Source organism: Rhinichthys klamathensis, unplaced genomic scaffold, assembly GCF_029890125.1.
Source record: "Rhinichthys klamathensis goyatoka isolate OS25496 unplaced genomic scaffold, OSU_Roscu_1.1 h1tg000326l_1, whole genome shotgun sequence".
Lineage (NCBI taxonomy): Eukaryota > Metazoa > Chordata > Actinopteri > Cypriniformes > Leuciscidae > Rhinichthys > Rhinichthys klamathensis.
The window spans coordinates 57,622-80,307 of record NW_026606841.1 but is presented as its reverse complement, the minus strand read 5'-3'; the positions used below and the strand labels follow the sequence as shown (position 1 = coordinate 80,307).

Below are 22,686 nucleotides of genomic sequence, written 5' to 3'. Positions count from 1 at the left end.
GCCAAAATGTATGTCTTCCATATCTGATTTTTACAACGACATGAAGGTTAGTAATTGATGAGTTTTTATTTTTGAGAAAGATCCCTTTAAATCTGATTAAGACAAGTCACATAGGTTGCAAATGAGATTAATAATACTAAAGTAATATATAATATTGTAAAATGTATTGTGGCCATCTGGTGGTCAAACGGATGAACAGCATCTAAACCAGTCTGTGCCTGGAAGTGCAACTGATTTTTTTTTTTTTTTTTTTTTTTTTTTTTATATGTAGAAACAATAAATTACTACTAAACTACAGTGAATATATCAGTGTATAAGGATAAAATTGTCTTGAATTTTTTTCCCCTTCATATAAAGTTTCAAATAAGTCAGGTCTTTTTATGTGAGTACAGGAAACATAAACAAATGTTTGTATAGTCAAGAAAACCCCCCACAGAATCCAGTTATTTGCAAATATAATCATTTATATGTGGAATGATTCACATCCGAAATACACCATAAACATTTAATTTCTCAGAAACACCACAAACTACGAAATACATGGAAACAAAAGGAGAAACAGGACTGAGCTTTTAAATTGCCTGATAAATGTATAATAAGCATTTTAATAGCAACAACAAAGAAAAGTTCAAAAGCACATACAGTAACATCAATCGGCAAATGTTAACCAGTTAATTTTACTGGTTATATTTGGTCACAGCAGCCCAGCCTGTGTGGAAGCGGATCCAGTCGAAATAATGAGCCACTTTTGTGTAGACCCCAGGATTATTGGGTTCGCCACATTTTTCACCCCAGCTCACTATTCCCCACACGTACGACACGCCAGAAGCGTCTTTGCACACCAGCGGCCCTCCAGAGTCGCCCTGACACGAGTCCACCTTCCCCTCCAGGTCACCTGACACAGAGCACAGCCAATGAGAGACCAGGAACGGGTGAACCAAGAGTCACTAAGCACATGCCACTGTTCCGTTAATTAAACTTAAACATTACTTACAGAAGTGCAGGCCTACAGTACACCTTCATATAATATAACTTATCTGCTGAATTACAGTTGGTTTTGAAACATTTTCACTCAGAAATTGCTAGTAAATTTGCAAAGAATGGCAAGTAACACGTTGAATTAATTGTGAAATTTTGAAGGAGAAAGAAGTTTATGGGCTCTGAAAATTATCTCTGAGTTTCCCAATCATAAGTACGATTTGAAAGGCCGTTCATGTCTAATTTCCTGATGAGGAAACTTGTATTTACGATGATTCTGATAGCATGTGAAGGCAGTATTATATTCTGCGTATGATTACAAATTTGAGTGTTTAGTCAAACACACACAATCACACACACACGCGCACGCACGCACGCACGCACGCACACACACACACACACACACACACACACACTCTCTCTCACACACACACACACATACCTGCACACTCCATTCCAGGGAGGAAACGGTCCTTGTAATAATTCTTGCAGTCACTGATAATCGTCACATTTGCCCATTTTAGAATCCCTGCTGACATTCCCGCTTTAAACAAACAGACATAGAGACAATAAAACCCCAACTGTAACCCCACTGGATTAAAAAAACTTTCAGATTAAAATAATCTAAAACCCTGTTCACATCAATAACGATAATATTAAATAATATAATTTTAAAGGGATAGTTCACCCAAAAATGAAAATTAGCCCATGATTTACTCACCCTCAAGTCATCCTAGGTGTGTATGACACTCTTCTTTCAGACGAATACAATCAGAGTTATATTAAAAAATGTCCTGTCTCTTCCAAGCTTTATAATGGCAGTGGATGGCCGTTTCTGTTTTGAAGTCCATCAAAGTTTATCTATCCATCATAAAAGTGCATCTATCCATGATAAAAGTGCATCTGTCCATCATAAAAGTGCATCTATCCATGATAAAAGTGCATCTATCCATCATAAAAGTGCATCTATCCATCATAAAAGTGCATCTATGATAAAAGTGCATCTATCCATCATAAAAGTGCATCTATCCATCATAAAAGTGCATCTATCCATGATAAAAGTACATCTATCCATCATAAAAGTGCATCTATCCATCATAAAAGTGCATCTATCCATGATAAAAGTGCATCTATCCATGATAAAAGTGCATCTATCCATCATAAAGTGCATCTATCCATCATAAAAAGTGCATCTATCCATCATAAAAGTGCATCTATCCATCATAAAAGTGCATCTATCCAGTGCATCTATCCATGATAAAAGTGCATCTATCCATCATAAAAGTGCATCTATCCATCATAAAAGTGCATCTATCCATGATAAAAGTGCATCTATCCATCATAAAAGTGCGTCTATCCATCATAAAAGTGCATCTATCCATCATAAAAGTGCATCTATCCATCATAAAAGTGCATCTATCCATCATAAAAGTGCATCCATCCATCATAAAAGAGCATCTATCCATCATAAAAGAGCATCTATCCATCATAAAAGTGCATCTATCCATCATAAAAGAGCATCTGTCCATCATAAAAGTGCATCTATCCATCATAAAAGTGCATCTATCCATCATAAAAGTGCATCTATCCATCATAAAAGAGCATCTATCCATCATAAAAGTGCGTCTATCCATCATAAAAGAGCATCTATCCATCATAAAAGTGCATCTATCCATCATAAAAGTGCATCTGTCCATCATAAAAGTGCATCTATCATCATAAAAGTGCATCTGTCCATCATAAAAGTGCATCTATCCATCATAAAAGTGCATCTATCCATCATAAAAGAGCATCTGTCCATCATAAAAGAGCATCTATCCATCATAAAAGTGCATCTATCATCATAAAAGTGGATCTATCCATCATAAAAGTGCATCTATCCATCATAAAAGTGGATCTATCCATCATAAAAGTGCATCTATCCATCATAAAAGTGCATCTATCCATCATAAAAGTGCATCTGTCCATCATAAAAGTGCATCTATCCATCATAAAAGTGCATCTATCCATCATAAAAGTGCATCTATCCATCATAAAAGTGCATCTATCCATCATAAAAGTGCATCTGTCCATCATAAAAGTGCATCTATCCATCATAAAAGTGCATCTATCCATCATAAAAGTGCATCTATCCATCATAAAAGTGCATCTGTCCATCATAAAAGAGCATCTGACCATCATAAAAGTGCATCTGTCCATCATAAAAGTGCATCTATCCATCATAAAAGTGCATCTGTCCATCATAAAAGTGCATCTATCCATCATAAAAGTGCATCTATCCATCATAAAAATGCATCTGTCCATCATAAAAGTGCATCTATCCATCATAAAAGTGCATCTATCCATCATAAAAGAGCATCTATCCATCATAAAAGTGCATCTATCCATCATAAAAGAGCATCTGACCATCAAAAAAGTGCGTCTATCCATCATAAAAGTGCATCTATCCATCATAAAAGAGCGTCTATCCATCATAAAAGTGCGTCTATCCATCATAAAAGTCCATCTATCCATCATAAAAGAGCATCTATCCATCATAAAAGTGCATCTATCCATCATAAAAGTGCATCTATCCATCATAAAAGTGCATCTATCCATCATAAAAGAGCATCTATCCATCATAAAAGTGCATCTATCCATCATAAAAGAGCATCTATCCATCATAAAAGTGCATCTATCCATCATAAAAGTGCATCTATCATCATAAAAGTGGATCTATCCATCATAAAAGAGCATCTATCCATCATAAAAGTGCATCTATCCATCATAAAAGTGCATCTATCATCATAAAAGTGGATCTATCCATCATAAAAGTGCATCTATCCATCATAAAAGTGCATCTATCCATCATAAAAGTGCATTTATCCATCATAAAAGTGGATCTATCCATCATAAAAGTGCATCTATCCATCATAAAAGTGCATCTATCCATCATAAAAGTTCATCTGTCCATCATAAAAGTGCATCTGTCCATCATAAAAGTGCATCCATCCATCATAAAAGTGCATCTATCCATCATAAAAGTGCATCTATCATCATAAGTGCATCTATCCATCATAAAAGTGCATCTATCCATCATAAAAGTGCATCTGTCCATCATAAAAGTGCATCTATCATAAAAGTGCATCTGTCCATCATAAAAGTGCATCTGTCCATTATAAAAGTGCATCTGTCCATCATAAAAGTGCATCTGTCCATCATAAAAGTGCATCTGTCCATCATAAAAGTGCATCTATCCATCATAAAAGTGCATCTATCCATCATAAAAGTGCATCTGTCCATCATAAAAGTGCATCTATCCATCATAAAAGTGCATCTATCCATCATAAAAGTGCATCTATCCATCATAAAAGTGCATCTGTCCATCATAAAAGTGCATCTATCCATCATAAAAGTGGATCTATCCATCATAAAAGTGCATCTATCCATCATAAAAGTGCATCTATCCATCATAAAAGTGCATCAATCCATCATAAAAGTGCATCTGTCCATCATAAAAGTGCATCTGTCCATCATAAAAGTGCATCTGTCCATCATAAAAGTGCATCTGTCCATCATAAAAGTGCATCCATCCATCATAAAAGTGCATCTGTCCATCATAAAAGAGCATCTGTCCATCATAAAAGTGCATCTGTCCATCATAAAAGTGCATCTATCATCATAAAAGTGCATCTATCCATCATAAAAGTGCATCTGTCCATCATAAAAGTGCATCTATCCATCATAAAAGTGCATCTATCCATCATAAAAGTGCATCTATCCATCATAAAAGTGCATCCATCCATCATAAAAGTGCATCCATCCATCATAAAAGTGCATCTATCCATCATAAAAGTGCATCTATCCATCATAAAAGTGCATCTATCCATCATAAAAGTGCATCTATCATCATAAAAGTGCATCTATCCATCATAAAAGTGCATCTATCATCATAAAAGTGCATCTATCCATCATAAAAGTGCATCTATCCATCATAAAAGTGCATCTATCCATCATAAAAGTGCATCTATCCATCATAAAAGTGCATCTGTCCATCATAAAAGTGCATCTATCATAAAAGTGCATCTATCATAAAAGTGCATCTGTCCATCATAAAAGTGCATCTGTCCATCATAAAAGTGCATCTATCCATCATAAAAGTGCATCTATCCATCATAAAAGTGCATCTGTCCATCATAAAAGTGCATCTGTCCATCATAAAAGTGCATCTGTCCATCATAAAAGTGCATCTATCCATCATGAAAGTGCATCTATCCATCATGAAAGTGCATCTGTACATCATAAAAGTGCATCTGTCCATCATGAAATGCACTTTTATGATGGATAGATGCACTTTTATGGACTTTCTCCATTATAAAGCTTGGAAGAGACAGGACATTTTTTAATATAACTCTGATTGTGTTCGTCTGAAAGAAGAATGTCATACACACCTAAGATGACTTAAGGGGGAGCAAATGATGGGCTAATTTTTCATGTTTGGGTGAACTATTCCAAAATGAAAACAGAATGAATGGATTAAAACTAGATTGGTAAAAGGATCCCATGATGGCGGTTCCCCATGTCAGGTGTAGCCGAACCTCTGTCGCGGCCCCAGCCGGAGATGGTGCAGGTGTCGTTGGGCTGGAACTGTTGTGTGGACCAGGGCACACACACGGCTCGCACCGCCGGGTTATCCTTCATACACTTGTCCGAAAGATTCAGCGGCTCCAGCTGCACCAGAGCGATGTCGTTGGCGTAGGTTTGTGCGTTATATTCATGATGGATGATGATGTTCTTCACCGGGATGCTGTCTGTCGTCGACAGCATTTGATGCTTCTTCCAGAGAGAGAACTTGATTCGGTAGGACTTTGGTTTGGGCCTAAACACACGACACGCAAATGCACAACCGTTTCTCAGTAGCTGTTCTGTACAGGTTGATCAAAACGTGTGCCGTAAAACACTGCTTCATGAAGCTTCGAAGCCTTTACGGATCTTTTGTTCCGAATCAATGGTTCGGAGAGTGTATCAAACTGCCAGAGTCACAAGACTTCAGTAAACGAGGCTTCATTACGTCATAACTGTTTCGAAACCCTTCTAAATTTCAATGGTTCACCGCTGGGGGCGATGATTTCTGAGTCACTGAGAACCAATGAACAAGTGTCTGTGGGTTTTAGACATTAGTATAATTAAAATGAATAATGGTAGTTAATAGCCTCTTATTGGCCTGTTTAGCAGAGCCATTCATAAAACAAACCCTGACCATTGATAAGAGAACACATAGACACTCAATAATCTTATAAGATGATTAAATAATTACATTTGAAAGATTTTACTTTCATTAAAAAATGTGCATTAGATTTGTAAAAGGTTTTTTTATGCATGTTTGGCCGGGGGTTTTGTTGCATTTACACTGTTCTGACCACTAGGGGTCACCGTGTTGGATTGTTTCGAAGCCTCGACTCAATACGGCACATTTGCTTCCACTGTTTCAGTGTTCCACGAAGCCTCGATCTGCACACCACTAACGATTGGTTGTACCTGACGCAGTGGGCGGCGGTCAAAACCCAGCAGCCGCCCAGATACGCCCCTCCACAGTGGATCGAGCCTTCGTCCTGAATGGCCACCTGCCACTGTATCTGGGTCTGCAGGGGCAAAGGTCACACACAGAGGTCAAACCAAAACAAAGAGGCATTTTTTTTATGCTAAGTGAAATTTTGACAATTTACTGATGAAGCTACATTGTTAATATTGTACAAGCAAATGAGCTAACTATATTAGCATCCACACCAGCGGATGATAACTACAATGGTAACTATAACGATAACTATAACGATAACTGTATTAGCATTCATACCGGCAGACGATAACTATATTAACGTCTCCACCAGTGGACGATAACTATATTAGCATCCACACCAGCGGACGATAACTATAACGAAAACTCTATTAGCATTCATACCGGCGGACGATAACTATAACGATAACTATATTAAAGTCTCCACCAGTGGACGATAACTATATTAGCATCCACACCAGTGGATGATAACTGTAATGATAAATATAATGATAACTATATTAGCATTCACACCAGCGGACGATAACTATAACTATAACGATAACTATATTAGCATCCGCACCAGCGGGCAATAAGTATAATGATAACTATAATGATAACTGTATTAGCATTCACACAAGAGGACGATAACAATAAGAATAACTATATTAACGTCTCCACCAGCGGACGATAACTATAACCATAACTATATTAGCATCCACACCAGCAGACGATAACTATAACGATAACTATATTAACGTCTCCACCAGCAGACGATAACTATAACGATAACTATATTAGCATCCACACCAGCGGACGATAACTATTACGATAACTATATTAACGTCTCCATCAGCGGATGATAACTATAACGATAACTATATTAGCATCCACACCAGCGGACGATAACTATTACGATAACTATATTAACGTCTCCACCAGAGGACGATAACTATAACGATAACTATATTAAAGTCTCCACCAGTGGACGATAACTATATTAGCATCCAAACCAGTGGATGATAACTATAATGATAACTATAATGATAACTGCATTAGCATTCACACAAGAGGACGATAACAATAACAATAACTATATTAACGTCTCCACCAGAGGACGATAACTATAACGATAACTATATTAGCATCCACACCAGCGGACGATAACTATAACGATAACTATATTAGCGTCTCCACCAGCAGACGATAACTATAACGATAACTATATTAGCATCCACACCAGCGGACGATAACTATTACGATAACTATATTAACGTCTCCACCAGCGGATGATAACTATAACGATAACTATATTAGCATCCACACCAGCGGACGATAACAATAACGATAACTACATTAACGTCTCCACCAGTGGACGATAACAACAACGATAACTATATTAGCATTCACACCAGCGGACGATAACTATAACGATAACTATATTAACGTCTCCACCAGCGGATGATAACTATAACGATAACTATATTAGCATCCACACCAGCGGACGATAACTATAACGATAACTCTATTAGCATTCATACCGGCGGACGATAACTATTACGATAACTATATTAAAGTCTCCACCAGTGGACGATAACTATATTAGCATCCACACCAGCGGACGATAACTATTACAATAACTATATTAACGTCTCCACCAGCGGACGATAACTATAATGATAACTATATTAGCATCCACACCAGCGGACAATAACTATAACGATAACTATATTAACGTCTCCACCAGTGGATGATAACTATAACGATAATTAGGGGTGCACGATTAATCGAAATGAAACCGCGCGCGATTATTATAAGGCTGCGATTATTTTATGCGCAGCTTGTCAGTGAAGCACGGCTCTGTGATCAGTGGTAAATGCTGACTGGGAACTTTCCCCTGAACATTCTGGCAAGTTACGAACAAACATCCCCCCAGTAACATTCGTTCAAAGTTATCTATTCTTTAATAATGTTCTCAAAACATTTCTCATTTCTCATTGTTATTAAAAAAATAAGACCAAATTACAAACAATAGGACAAACAAGTATAAACAGTTTTAAGTTATTAGGTCCATCTAGCATAAAAGTATGAAATACTATAGTAAATTAATAATAAAATGTACTCTGCACAGTCTTAACTGTATGAATTAAAAATTGATTCTTATTAAAGCTACTAAAGTAATTCAGCCAAGAGCCGAGCTTTTTACAGCCAATATTTGACCTTTAAAGAGAATTCCGATTCACGATCACTTCAAAATGTCCATGTTACGAATTGCGTGGAAGCAAAGGCGGTAGTCGGATCTAAATGCAGCAGTAGACTTTAATAATGCAGACTCGGGTAAACTCAGAACAGCCAAGACACTTTGTAAATACATTCAATAACTGACAAAGACAGGGCAGAAACACAGGGCTTAAATAATCAGAGACAAACGAGCAGACAGGATAACAAGGGGGCGTGGATAACAAGAAACACCTGGGATAACTAATGACAAGACACTAATGACACTAAACATGACAGGACACAAGACCCACATTATGACAGTCCAAATGTTTTAAAAAACGTTAGTCTTGGTTATGCGAACGTTAGGGGAACATTCCATTTTGTAAATATTATGGGATAATGGGATTTTCTGAAACATGCTAAAGCGATTCAGAAAAAAAAACATTCCTTGAACGATGTATAAATAATGTTTTTGTGAACATTATAAAAGACCAGATAACTTTGAACAAACGTTCTATTAACGTTACTGGAAGAACGTTTGTTCCTAACCTTGCCAAGCTCTGAGAACATTAGCGGGTCAATATGTGTTCAGTTGTAAAACGATTTTAAAACCTATTGAAGTTTTTGTGTCACTTTGCACCAAAACAGATTGTTTGTATCTTTATTTGTGGATAGTTACGTGTTTGCATATTAAATAAAACACTATATAAAAGTATGATCAGAAGCTTGTATGCTTTATCAACTGAATCAAAGGTTTTGTTCTTTGGCAATCTGGAGTCTTGCACATCTTTATAAAGGAAGAGATATATATATATCATCCAGCCAGCCCTGGTGTCTCTGAGGGTGTGTGTTTCACGACTGACCGGTAACGCCTCTTCCCCTCCGACTAAGCGTTTTGTGCGTTGACGTAGAGTCGCGTTTTGTTTGAACTCGTACTCCATGTTGGGAACGCCACACTGCAGCTGGCTCTCGGTGGACGAGCGGATCGCTCTGATCTCTGGAACAGCAGGACACACAGATGTGTTGATTCAGCCGAATGAAGCTCCGGACACATCCACATTTGCCCAGCTAACAAAGAAATTCTAAGAATGTTTTGCAAACATTCCCATTAAGTTACAAAACTTTATTTCTGAATGTTCCCTGAATGTTCAAAATGTCCAACTTTTTCTTGGTTCTGTGAACGTTAAGGAAACATTCCATTGTATCATTCTTCAAACATTATGGGAACGTTACTTTTGAATGTTCTCTGAAGGTTTTGAAACAAATAGAAACATTAAAAAACGTTAGACGAACATCCAACTAAAACATTTCAGAGAAAACATCCCTTGAATGAAGTATAAATAATGTTCTGTAACGTTTTGAGATCATTATTGAAGACCAGATTACTTTGCGCAAACGTTCTATTATCGTAACTGGAAGAACGTTTGTTCATAACGTTGAAAGAGCCTTGACAGAAGGTTGCCTGACGGCCCAGATCCGGCCCACATCTGGTACGCATTGAATCCACATGTACCGGATGTGGCCCGGATGTGGCCCGGATGTGGCCCGGATGTGGCCCGGATGTTGCCCGACATTATGTTGCTGTCTGATCTTCTGGAGGTTTTTGTTTGCTGAAGTGTCAGACTTTGAATGTTCAGTGTCATAAGAGTTTGTTCTCACCCGACATTGGATCGGAAAACAAATCTGATGGTTTAATTTCCACTGGTTTGGGGTTTTCTGAAACACAAAGAAGAGAACAGGAGATTACAGTAACAGAGATTGTTTAGGCTTTACAGCAGCTCTAGAATAAAGTTATTGTCCAGCTAAAGTTAGTTTTGATTGATTCACTTCCGTTGCAAAGATCATTAGTTATTATCTTAGCGGCCGCTAACACGACACCGCTCTACTGAAAACTGTGTGTTGGGATGCTCATGGAAGCTTGTTTCGGCCACGGAATGAAAAACAAAAAGGTGAGATATAAACTCGCAACTGCAAGAAGGAAGTCCAAATTGTGAGATAAAATTCATGATTATGTTTTTTATTTCCTGCAGCACAGAACCACGTTGAAACAAATGTTGTGGTGTTCAATGAAAGTTGAAGCTTTTTGAAACATACATCTCAATCACAGACGCATTCAGATGGGTTTTGATTTCTCACAGGACGGCAGGGATGAAAAACAGTAAGTCAAGTCATTTGTACAATATTTGCTTGTATATCAAATTGCGTGAAGAAAAATGTGGTTTGAATGTTTTGAAATCCAGTCTAAGAAGAGACGCTTGTTCTCGAACTGAATCCTGAAGTAATAAGATCTTCAATGAGTTCACTGACCATCCAGTTCATCTTCTCCTCCCAGACAGTCCCTGACTCCGTCTCGGACAGCATCGAGAGGGATACAGACGTCCGACTTACAGTGGAACGCTCCGTTGCATCCTTCACAACACAAACGGGAATATTAGGATAGTCTTGCGTTTTTAATACTGCGAGGTGTTCTTGCATTTTTATAATTAGTAACACAGTCACAAATGTAATGCTTTTCACAAAAAAATAAATAGTGCTTTATTCAGAAACAGCCAACAACAGATGGGATTGTGGGAAACAGGAAGAGGAATGATGATGTCAGAGACAGGAAGTAGAGACTCACTCTGGCAGCACATCTCGTCACTGTAGTCTCCACAGTCATCAATGCCATTACAGGCTTTTCCTTGGTTTATACACTTCCCGTTCGTACAGAGGAACTTCTTGCACTCGCCTACACCTACACAGGGATTAAACATCAGTGTGTGTGTGAGTGTGTGTGTGAAGGGTCAGCAGATTATAACCCAATACTGGGGTGGTCGATCATGCAGTAACATGGTTACACAGAAAATAATGCTCACCTTTTCAATATTTTTTTGGGGGGTTTTTTTTGCTGAAGATGCATCGATGCATATTAAGTCACTTTTATGTCAGATAATAGATAACTATAGAAGCGATTTTTTTTTTTTTATCTTGCAATTCGTATATATTCATATATAGGCAGTCGGCTGTATGCGGGCTGAAATGCCTTTGGTCCCTGCAGGGGTTGATAAAGGCCTTCTGAACCCAAGACAAATATCCATATTTTTTACTTTATAAACTATAATCACTGGCTTCCAGTAACGGATATACGCAAGTCTAGTTCCGGTGGAAGAGTGACCTCTGACCCAACGCATGACGATTGACCTCTGACCCGACACATGACGAGTGACCTCTGACCCAACACATGACGAGTGACCTCTGACCCGACACATGACGAGTGACCTCTGACCCAACACATGACGAGTGACCTCTGACCCAACACATGACGATTGACCTCTGACCCGACACATGACGAGTGACCTCTGACCCAACACATGACGAGTGACCTCTGACCCAACACATGACGAGTGACCTCTGACCCGACACATGACGAGTGACCTCTGACCCAACACATGACGAGTGACCTCTGACCCAACACATGACGAGTGACCTCTGACCCGACACATGACGAGTGACCTCTGACCCAACACATGACGAGTGACCTCTGACCCAACACATGACGATTGACCTCTGACCCGACACATGACGAGTGACCTCTGACCCAACACATGACGAGTGACCTCTGACCCAACACATGACGATTGACCTCTGACCCGACACATGACGAGTGACCTCTGACCCAACACATGACGAGTGACCTCTGACCCAACACATGACGAGTGACCTCTGACCCAACGCATGACGATTGACCTCTGACCCGACACATGACGAGTGACCTCTGACCCAACACATGACGAGTGACCTCTGACCCGACACATGACGAGTGACCTCTGACCCGACACATGACGAGTGACCTCTGACCCGACACATGACGAGTGACCTCTGACCCAACACATGACGAGTGACCTCTGACCCGACACATGACGAGTGACCTCTGACCCGACACATGATGAGTGACCTCTGACCCAACACATGACGAGTGACCTCTGACCCAACACATGACGAGTGACCTCTGACCCGACCCATGAAGAGTGACCTCTGACCCGACGCATGATGAGTGACCTCTGACCCGACGCATGATAAGTGACCTCTGACCCGACACATGAAGACTGGCCTCTGACGCAACACATGAAGACTGACATCTGACCATTCCCTGCCATTATAAAGCTTGGAAGAGCCAGGATATGTTCTAATTTAACTCTGATTGTGTTCGGCTGAAAGAAGTCGAAGCTCAGGATACTTTGAGGGTGAGTAAATTATGGGATAATTGAAATTTTTGGGTGAACTATCCCTTCAAATTAGGATGTTTAATTTTCCTTAAAAAGCACCTTTGGGATTGTAACACTTTACGACGGCCACATCAGTGCTTTCTGTGATTGGCTGGGGATTATAGATGGTGCACTCAGCCAATGAGAGCTCAGATCCCGTGCAGCGAACACTCATGCACTCCTCTGGCCAATCAGACGCTTTGTCAATTTGCGAATGCTTGATTGTAGTCGCCGTCTCCGCTCCTCTGAAACACAGACAGAAACATGAAACATGTGAAAAACATGTTTAATAAACACACATCCGAAACCTGTGGAGTCGAGAGGATTCTCGTGTAGTGATGAGTGTGTGTTACCTGGGCTCTTTCTGAGGGTTTCGGCAAACGACATTAGCTGACGCCATATTCCAGCCGTTGCCACATACAGGCATCGTTCCCTTCGCCGTTTTTATCATGACCACATTATGCTTTTTAGATTTCCTAAGATGTACCTCCACCTTCTCCTCCGCTGGACACAAACATGTGCAAACAAACAGGTGACGACTTTATAATCACACACCAAATCATCGGACTCTTACCTTGAGTTCCCGTCAGTTTGACCCTTATGGAAGTAAAATAATGACAAATGTTTTTGAAACAAAAAGCCTGTTGAATTGTACTACTTGAAAAAAATATGCATTGCATTTACCCTGCTTGTATTTTAATGCAGTGTATTTTTAGGGCTTGCATTTTTATGGGCTGAAATTTAGCATGGTTGAATATTTAAGCTGTGAATATTTAAATTCAAAACATTTCAAACACATTTTCATTATTAAAAATTCAATAATCAATGCAAAAACAATTATTTAAACAATAATTGAATGCAATTTAAGCCCTCTAAATCAAGAAGCATCTCGATAGTTAAAGGAAAGGTAGTAGATAAAACATTCTTCATTAATGGTGAGGCAATACCAACAGTTTCTGAGAAGCCAGTGAAGAGTCTTGGGAGATGGTACAATGGGGATCTAAAAGACACAGTTCGGGTGGGAGAAGTTAGACGACAAGCAGTGGAAGGCTTGAAGAGCATAAACAGCTGTGCTCTACCTGGCAAACTAAAACTCTGGTGCTTTCAGTTTGGTCTACTGCCGAGGTTGCTGTGGCCACTGACTGTGTACGAGGTTTCTTTGATAACAGTGGATAAGCTGGAAGCGTTGATAAGTTCATACATCAGGAAATGGTTGGGAGTTCCACGCTGCCTCAGCAGAGTGGGACTTTATAGTAAAGGAATATTGCAGCTGCCAGTCTCTGCTTTAACCGAGGAGTTTAAGTGTGACAAGGTCAGACTGGAAAGTACCTTAGTAGAGTCACACGACAAATGTGTAAGGGAGGCAGCCCCTGTGTTAAAAACTGGTAGAAAGTGGTCAGCAAAGAAATCTGTAGTAGAGGCAAAGGCTGACCTTCAAATTGGGGATATCGTGGGACAGGTACAGCATGGAAGAGGGGGTTTTGGGCTCAGTTTAGCTCCTCCTAAATGGCACAAGGCAGGCCCAGCTCAAAGGAGGAAGCTGGTAGTCAACGAGGTGCGACAGCAGGAGGAGAGGATGAGGTGTATAAAGGCCATTTTCCAGGCCAAGCAGGGAGAGTGGATGAGAACGCAAGATGGGCTGGCAAGACCTTTGGTCAATGGAAGAGAGTAGGATCAGTTTCCTTATTAGGTCAACATATGATGTTCTCCCATCACCGCAGAAACTAAACCTCTTGGTAGGAGAGGATCCCTCTTGTCCTTTGTGTTCATCACCTGCCACATTAAGGCACATTTTGACAGGATGTAAGGTGGCTCTTAGCCAAGGTCGGTTTACTTGGCGCCATGACCAAGTACTGCGATGTTTGGCTTTAGCATTAGAAGGCAAGCATAACATGACCAATAAGTTGCCGCCTGTTCTAGCAAAACATTACACGCAGAAGACAATATTCCTCCGCCCAGGCGAGCAACCACCAAGAAAAGGTGTTAACACCAATTCTCGCCCAGGACAACTGGAAGCTGCTAGGGACTGGAAGATGCTGGCTGATCTTGATAAACGGCTTATTTTTCCACCTGAGATTGCCACCACTAACCTACGACCAGATATTGTTTTGTGGTCTGGATCAGCACGCATTGTTCAACTGATAGAGTTAACAGTGCCATGGGAGGATGCGGTAGATGAGGCATATGAGAGGAAGAAACTGCGGTATGCTCATCTGGCCACTGAAGCAGAACAGCGAGGATGGAGAGTCCAGGTTTACCCAGTGGAAGTGGGTTGTCGAGGTTTTGTGGCACACTCTACAACCCGGTTCCTCAGAGATGTCGGATTCAGCGGCCAAGAGTTGCGTCGCACAGTAAATAACTTATCTGAAGCAGCAGAAAGGAGCAGCAACTGGCTGTGGTTGAGACAGAAAGATTCTAGTTGGCTGTGTACAGGCCACCACGCTACGGTTTCGCAGAATTCTTGAAAACTTGAAGACTCTGTTGGTTTATTTGGATAGGTTGTATAGTATTTACAGTCATTACGTTCCTGTGGATATTGCGTGAATGACGGGTGGTTGGGCAGATATTGTGTTTTGCAGTAGGTGGTATGCCATACGGAACCGTTGTCCACTGAAACTGCTTTAACGCACCAGTGGGGCTCGACAGCCTTAGTCAAATGGGTTGGTGCGTATGGTTGGGTTGCGGAGGGATTGTGAGATTGTGGTTAGGTCTCAGCAGCAGGAGGGATGTAGAGGTCAGTAAGCTGGGCTGAGTTGAGTGGGGGACGGAGGGGGGTGACTCTGGGACGCAAGAGTCACTGTCGAGCCCTCTTGAGGTGTCGTGGGCTAGTCGACAAAACACTGAGGACGGAAGGTGCCCACTTGAAGACACTAGAGATGTCCCCTACTCGGCTCAATCCAGACGGTTGTCGTGCTGGTCCTGTAGTTGCAGCCGTCGCGTGCGCTGACGCGCCAAGTACACTGCAGCCGTTAACGCCGGACAGAAGGGGAGTCACACCACCAAATGGAAAGAAGCGTAAATGGATGGAGAAGCATAGTTTACTGTAAAGCTACGTCTTAGTTTTGCTTATCTTGGGGAAAGCCGAGTACTTATCAGCATGAAGTTTTAACATCTACTCTCGTGTAATGGAAATCAATCATCCATATTCACCTTTCATATTTCACTTCCAAAATATTTAAACTGATTAAAAATACAACCTATAATATTTAACAGGCGGTTTTCAGTTCATTTTATTTCGCTTTGCAAATTCGCTTCCACAAATTCAGTGGTTTAAATTCGACAGTAAATTCAACGTTGACATCCAGGAGCTGCAGGAAAAGCAGTAGATTACCGAGCATAATCTCCATCTGCTGTTAGTCGACCTCACCAGCAGGGAGTGCAAGCGCGTGTTGGTGACGAAGACCAGAGCAACAGTTAGAGCAAGCCAACTTCAATCTATTTGTATAGACGGTTTCATCGAACGCACGCGCGTTGCCCGGGTTACGCACTGGCCCGAAGTTAACTTCCGGTCTGTGTTAGTTAACCGGTAATATCATAATATCATAATATCATTCTCTGGTAATATGGCGCCGACTACAAACGCAGTGAAAATTAAGGTGATGAGTAGACTGATGTTGGGCTCAGGTTGTTGTGTTGTGGGATGCAACCTGAGGCTTTGGGACAAATACCTTATCAAAAATAAAAAAATTTGGTTTCCTAAAAACGAAGGGAGACGGCGAGCGTGGATCACCGCTGTGCGATGAGAGGCTTGGCAGCCAGGCAAGAATTCAAGGATCTGTAGCACTCACTTCGTTACAGGTAACAACCTCATGATAAGCAACAGATAATTATGGAAGCTTGTTTCCGGCCACTGAAGAATAAAAAAATAATAATAATTGCGACTTTTTATCTCACAATTGCGAGATAAGAAGTCAGAATTGTGAGAAATAAAGTTGCAATTCTGAGAAATAAAGTCGCAATTGCGAGAAAAAAAGACAGATCTCTTATCTTTTATCTCACAATTCTGACTTTTTTCTCACAAAAAGTCTATGGTTTCTACAGATGAACTCTGTTGTTATTGACTCTACCGGAAGTTAAGTTTGGGCCACAAAAGCGCGCATGCGCAGTAACGTTTGTTTATGTTGTTGCCGTTGAAACCGTCTATAAATTGCACATTATGCCTGACACCTACGTGAACACTTTACAGTACAGTTGGTTTTATGACTGTAAGTTGTTTTCTTCAAATGCTATTGAAGTTAGAAACGTGTATACCAATGTCGAATGTAACTTTAGAGACGGTCCCTAAATGTGCGAATGTCCAATGTCAAGCCAACATTATGCCAGTATCACTGAAGAAACGCTCAGCATTAAACTTTGCGCATTAAGTTCATATTCTGAGTCCTTCTGCTAGCCTGCGAGTTTGGTCTTTTATATCACTGTATTAGTCCATTAAGCTAGGTTAAGCGTTTTATATGTCCAGCAGGGGAATCCTGACGTATTGAGGGAAACCCCCATGCCGCAACTAAACAACCAAGAGAAATATATGTCAAACTCAAATGTAACACTGGATCTGTACATCCGCATCGGGGGAATAACATTATAATCTTATTCACGGTAGAGAAAGATGCATGTAGGCTACACAGGAAAAGTAATTGTGAAGACACTGAATTTCACATAAAACAGACATAATCACAGATACACTTACATTATTGTAAATAAGTTTTTATGAATGAATGGCTTGCGCTAACTGTTGCTCTGGTCTTCGTCACCAACATGCGCTTGCACTCCCTGCTGGTGAGGTCGACTAACAGCAGATGGAGATTATGCTCGGTAATCTACTGCTTTTCCTGCAGCTCCTGGATGTCAATGTTGAATTTACTGTCGAATTTGAACCACTGAATTTGTGGAAGCGAATTTGCAAAGCGAAATAAAATGAACTGAAAACCGCCTGTTAAATATTATAGGTTGTATTTTTAATCAGTTTGAATATTTTGGAAGTGAAATATGAACGGTGAATATGGATTATTGAAATTTTACTAATGAAAATGCGTTTGAAATGTTTTGAATTTAAATATTCACAGCTTAAATATTCAATCATGCTAAATTTTTTAGCCCATAAAAATGCAAGCCCTAAAAATACAATGCGTTAAAATATAAGCAGGGGCAATGCATATTTTTTTCAAGTAGTACAATTCAACAGGCTTTATTTTTCAAAAACATTTGGCATTATTTTACTTCCATAGAACCGTAACACACTCTTTGAGTCGTCAGAAATACTGTACTGTATTTTTCTTGAAATCGTATGATTATATGTAATTTAGGGTCATAAACATGCAAAGTTTCAACTCTCAGTGATGTGACTGTCTAATGTGCGTACGATATTCCTATTATGATTTTGATATTGGTTTATTGATCTCCTGCACTGACACCATTATATGAGAACTGAACTGAGCTGGACGATGACATCACGTTTTCTCCAGAGCGGCTATGTAAAAATATACATAAATGAACTAAATTAATAACTTTTTTACAACAAAAATGAATCAACAGCGAACTTACTTAAGCTGGACTGACGCTATTCTCTTCTGGATCAGAACTAACTCAGAAACAAACTTTGTTGTATTATTTCCTGTTATCTCTGTAAAGCTGCTTTGAAACACTCTGTACTGTAAAAAGCTCTGTATAAATAAAGCTGACGACATGACATGTTAGTAAAGTTCATATTTAAAGGCAGCTGCACAGACCCAAAATAAACCCCCCAAAATTATGTGTTTTGTCATGTCAGTTTCTAAACTGCCCTGTCTGAGGGCATTTATGTTTACATTGATGCATTTGGCAGATAATTTTATTTGAAGAAAGAAATGAGGATGCATTAAAGGCACTTTTTCAATATGTAACCAATAAAAAAGAACATTTTTAGAACATTTAAAAAACTACGTTTTGAGGATTAAAACAACATTCAGTTTTTTGCCTTTTTTCTTTTTTTTGCCATTGCTAATGTCTTAGGGGCTGTTTACAAGACACCATTTTCAACTAAAAGCGTAAAACTTTTTATGAGTTTTGGCCGTTCGTTTACACGACAACGGCATTTTGGGCGCCTGAAACCGCAAACTTTTGAAAACGGTCTCTGTGTAAACAACAAAACCGTGAATCTCTGAAGGCGATGACATCATGCATATGCTTATTACATGTTTGTCAATAGTGTTTCATCGCTACCTACTGGCCCAGCACCAGAATACTGAAGCCAAAAAATTATCCTTAATTTTGCATTAATGTAAAACGCATTGCTGCACAGAGCAGACCTAGGCAAGGCGGCTTGCGTGCCTATTGGTTGCTCTGCAGCAACTGCTGTAACCTATCGAGGGACTGTTCATGACGTAAGCACCAATGAGGGCGCCGGCGCCCGTGCACGTCACGTCCCGCAAGAATGGGTGTGGCTTATGTCTATATAAGCCGAGTCCAAATAGGGTGTTCTTTGGTTTTTCATACTGAAGCGAAACCAGAACGCAGCACAAGCATGGTTACGCAACACTCGTTCCCTCGAACCGAGGTTACGTTAGTAACTGAATACGTTCTCTTACGAGAGTTCTCTCATGTTACGAGAGTACTTACATTACGAGAGTACTTACGAGAGTACTTTACGGGAACCCAATGTAAAACGCAGTGCGTGCTGGGGTCATCCACACATGGCCCCAAGGGCATGTGCCCAGGGTACAAATGATTGTGGGTAATATCTAGGCCAACGATGAGTGGGCCTATGAATATAACATAGCCATATATATATTTAATGGAATGGGTGCTTAGCACAGTATAAAAGTCAGGATGGACGAAAGTCAGCCTGAGCTGCATGACAAAATGATAATACAGTCTGTTAGTCAGGCACGTTTTTAGACTGGAAACAGCTTAGCCTGTAGGGCAGGAACTTCCAGGTTGAAAAACCTTATAAATGTAGACGGAGAGGCCCAGCCTGCCGCCATACAAATATCCTGGAGTGAAACCCCACTCGACCAGGCCCATGAAGAGGCCATGCCTCTGGTAGAATGGGCTCTAATGCCTAAAGGGCACCGAAGGCCTTTAGACTTATAAGCCAGAGTGATAGCGTCGACTATCCATCTGGAAAGGCTCTGTTTCGAGGTGGCAAGCCCTTTAGTGCGGCCACCAAACGAAACAAAGAGCTGTTCTGACAGCCTGAAAGCAGCCGAACGTTCAATGTATATTCTTAGCGGCCTGACCGGGCAAAGAAAGATTTACGTCGTTCTCAGTATCAGATCCTGGGAGGGCTGTTAGGGAAATGACTTGTGCTCTGAACGGAGTGGAGGCGGATTACTTTAATAAAAGTAAGCGTGAGCCAGTTTTATTGATGTGGGCCGTGAATGAGTGTGTGTCATTGAACGGGCCGTGCTTATGTGTAGGGGTGAACACTGGGAAGTGGGCACATTTCCTACATTTATAACACAATCGGCGTGAGCCGGACAAACAGACATAATGCTCTTTTTGAGATTTTTCTGGGTGGCCGCGAAAACGGCCTTTGGGTACAGGCGAGCGTCTTCTGCACCTCCAAATAGTGCTCAGTGAAGCCTTTAACCGCCGGGCCGAAGAGACCGGACGGAGACACAGGTGCGTCGAGGAAAGTGGCTCTGTCTGACTTCTTCATGTCGGACAAAGTTAGCAACAGGTGTCTCTCAGTGACAGTGAGAGATGCCAGTTCCTCCCGATGGCCTGTGCAGCGGACTTGGTGGCCCGTAGCACTAAGTCCGTAGCGCTTCTGAGGTCCGTGAAATGTTCCGGATTCGGGCCCGCCTCGTCCATGGTGCGGAGAAGGTTGGCCTGATACATTTGAAGCACCGCCATAGAATGAAGCGCTGAAGCGGCCTGACCGGCGGCGGCATAGGCGCGACCGATGAGAGCCGAAGTAGTCCTGCAGGCTTTTGAGGGCAGAGCGGGTTTGGACTGCCATCCAGCGGAGGGCAGGCATAGATGCGTGGCTACCGCTTCCTCGACCGGAGGAATGGAGAGGTAGCCATTGTCTTTTGCGGCAACAGAGAGCGTCGAAGAGACAGTAGACAGCAGCCTGGCAGAAAATGCCGCCTTCCAGCTTTTAGATAGCTCCGCGTGTAATTCCGGCAGGAAGGGAGCGGGCCTCGTGTGAAGCGTCGAGCGGTGTCCAGGCAGGAAACAGCCGTCAAGCCTGCTGGGCGCGGGTTCCTCGGGCAGCGACCAATCGAGGCCGAGGTCCTCCCCGGCCTTAGTAATGAGGCGGAGAAGTTCAGCGTCGAAGCTAGCCCGCACACCGCTCGACTCTTGCAAGGAAGGGGCGGGGTCCGGAATGGAGCCCGACCATCCTCCACTCTCTGAGGCGATGAGAGAACAGCTGTCCTCTTCCGTGTTGTCCCCGTCGAACTCGTGTTGCACGGCGGGAGCGGTGGGGCGCTGGCCGGCTGTGATCGAGGTGGGGGAATCAGAAAGAGATGCACACGGGGAGTTAGCCGGCGTGCATTCGTCCACAGGGATGACCTCCAGGGCTCTCTGTGAGCAGCGCTTCTTACAGCACGGCCCAGACGAGAGAAGCGGAGGGGCGGGGTCCACGCTGAAGGTGGCTAGTCGAGCCCGCAGGGTCGAGTGTTGCGTAACCCTGCTTGTGCTGCGTTCTGGTTTCGCTTCAGTATGAAAAACCAAAGAACACCCTATCTGGACTCAGCTTATATAGACATAAGCCACGCCCATTCTGGCGGGACGTGACGCGCACGGGCGCCCTCATTGGTGCTTACGTCATGAACAGTCCCTCGATAGGTTGCAGCAGTTGCTGCAGAGCAACCAATAGGCGCGCGAGCCGCCTTGCCTAGGTCTGCTCTGTGCAGCAATGCGTTTTACATTAATGCAAAATTAAGGATAATTTTTTGGCTTTAGTATTCTCGAGAAAAGGGATTTTCCCGTAGCGTAAGTTAGCTTACGCAACACGAGAGTGCTCTCGTAAGAGAACTCAAAGGAAACACGTCTCCGTTTTAAGCGTATCGTTGTCGTGTAAACGAACTCTAAGTTAATGAAGGAGTGTGTCCTCACCTCCGCAGGCTGAGCTGAAGTGAGAGAACACGGGCTCGCTGGATCTGCAGGAGATGGCTTTGGCCTGACACATGGAGTAATAGTGGGATCCGTCCAGCGTACACGCCTGCTTATCCTGACGTGGACACTTGTACGGCATCTTACAGACACACTGTCCCGAGATACAGCGCCTCCATGGAGGACAGAACACTTTTGAGCAAGACAACCGGGTGTACATCTGACACTGAGTCGGTCCCTCAGCAGAGTTTTTTGTTTTTTGTTTTTCAGTTTGGGGTTTTGTGGTGGGTTTTGGTGTTTTCTTCGCCACGATATCTGACTCTGCTTGGGTTGAATCTGGTTTCTCCTCCAAGTTTGGATCCGGTTCGACTATTAAGTGTGAATCTGTTTTTTCCCCCAACTTTGAATCTGGGGTTTCCTTCAAGTTTGGATCCGGTTCGACTATTAAGTGTGAATCTGTTTTTTCCCCCAACTTTGAATCTGGGGTTTCCTTCAAGTTTGGATCCGATTCGACTACTAAGTGTGAATCTGTTTTTTCCCCCAACTTTGAATCTGGGGTTTCCTTCAAGTTTGGATCCGGTTCGACATTTAAGTGTGAATCTGGTTTTTCCACCACAACTGCACTAGTGCCTGTGGTTTCTGGGTTTGGCACTGGACACGGACACGGACACTGAC

At 41.7% G+C, this 22,686-nt stretch overlaps 1 protein-coding gene across 1 annotated transcript; it reads right to left on the bottom strand.

Moving 5' to 3' along the window:
* Positions 1 to 438: 438 nt before the first annotated feature.
* cfi (complement factor I) lies at positions 439 to 22,260 on the bottom strand. Its single transcript, XM_056271869.1, has 11 exons — positions 22,015 to 22,260; positions 13,329 to 13,479; positions 13,036 to 13,220; positions 11,352 to 11,459; positions 11,039 to 11,140; positions 10,391 to 10,447; positions 9,595 to 9,728; positions 6,496 to 6,599; positions 5,556 to 5,836; positions 1,421 to 1,522; positions 439 to 895 (listed from the first exon to the last, which is right to left on the bottom strand). The coding sequence occupies exons 1-11, from the start codon at positions 22,229 to 22,231 to the stop codon at positions 678 to 680; spliced, it is 1,659 nt and encodes a 552-aa protein (XP_056127844.1). The 5' UTR covers positions 22,232 to 22,260; the 3' UTR covers positions 439 to 677.
* Between the last annotated feature and the right edge of the window lie 426 nt (positions 22,261 to 22,686).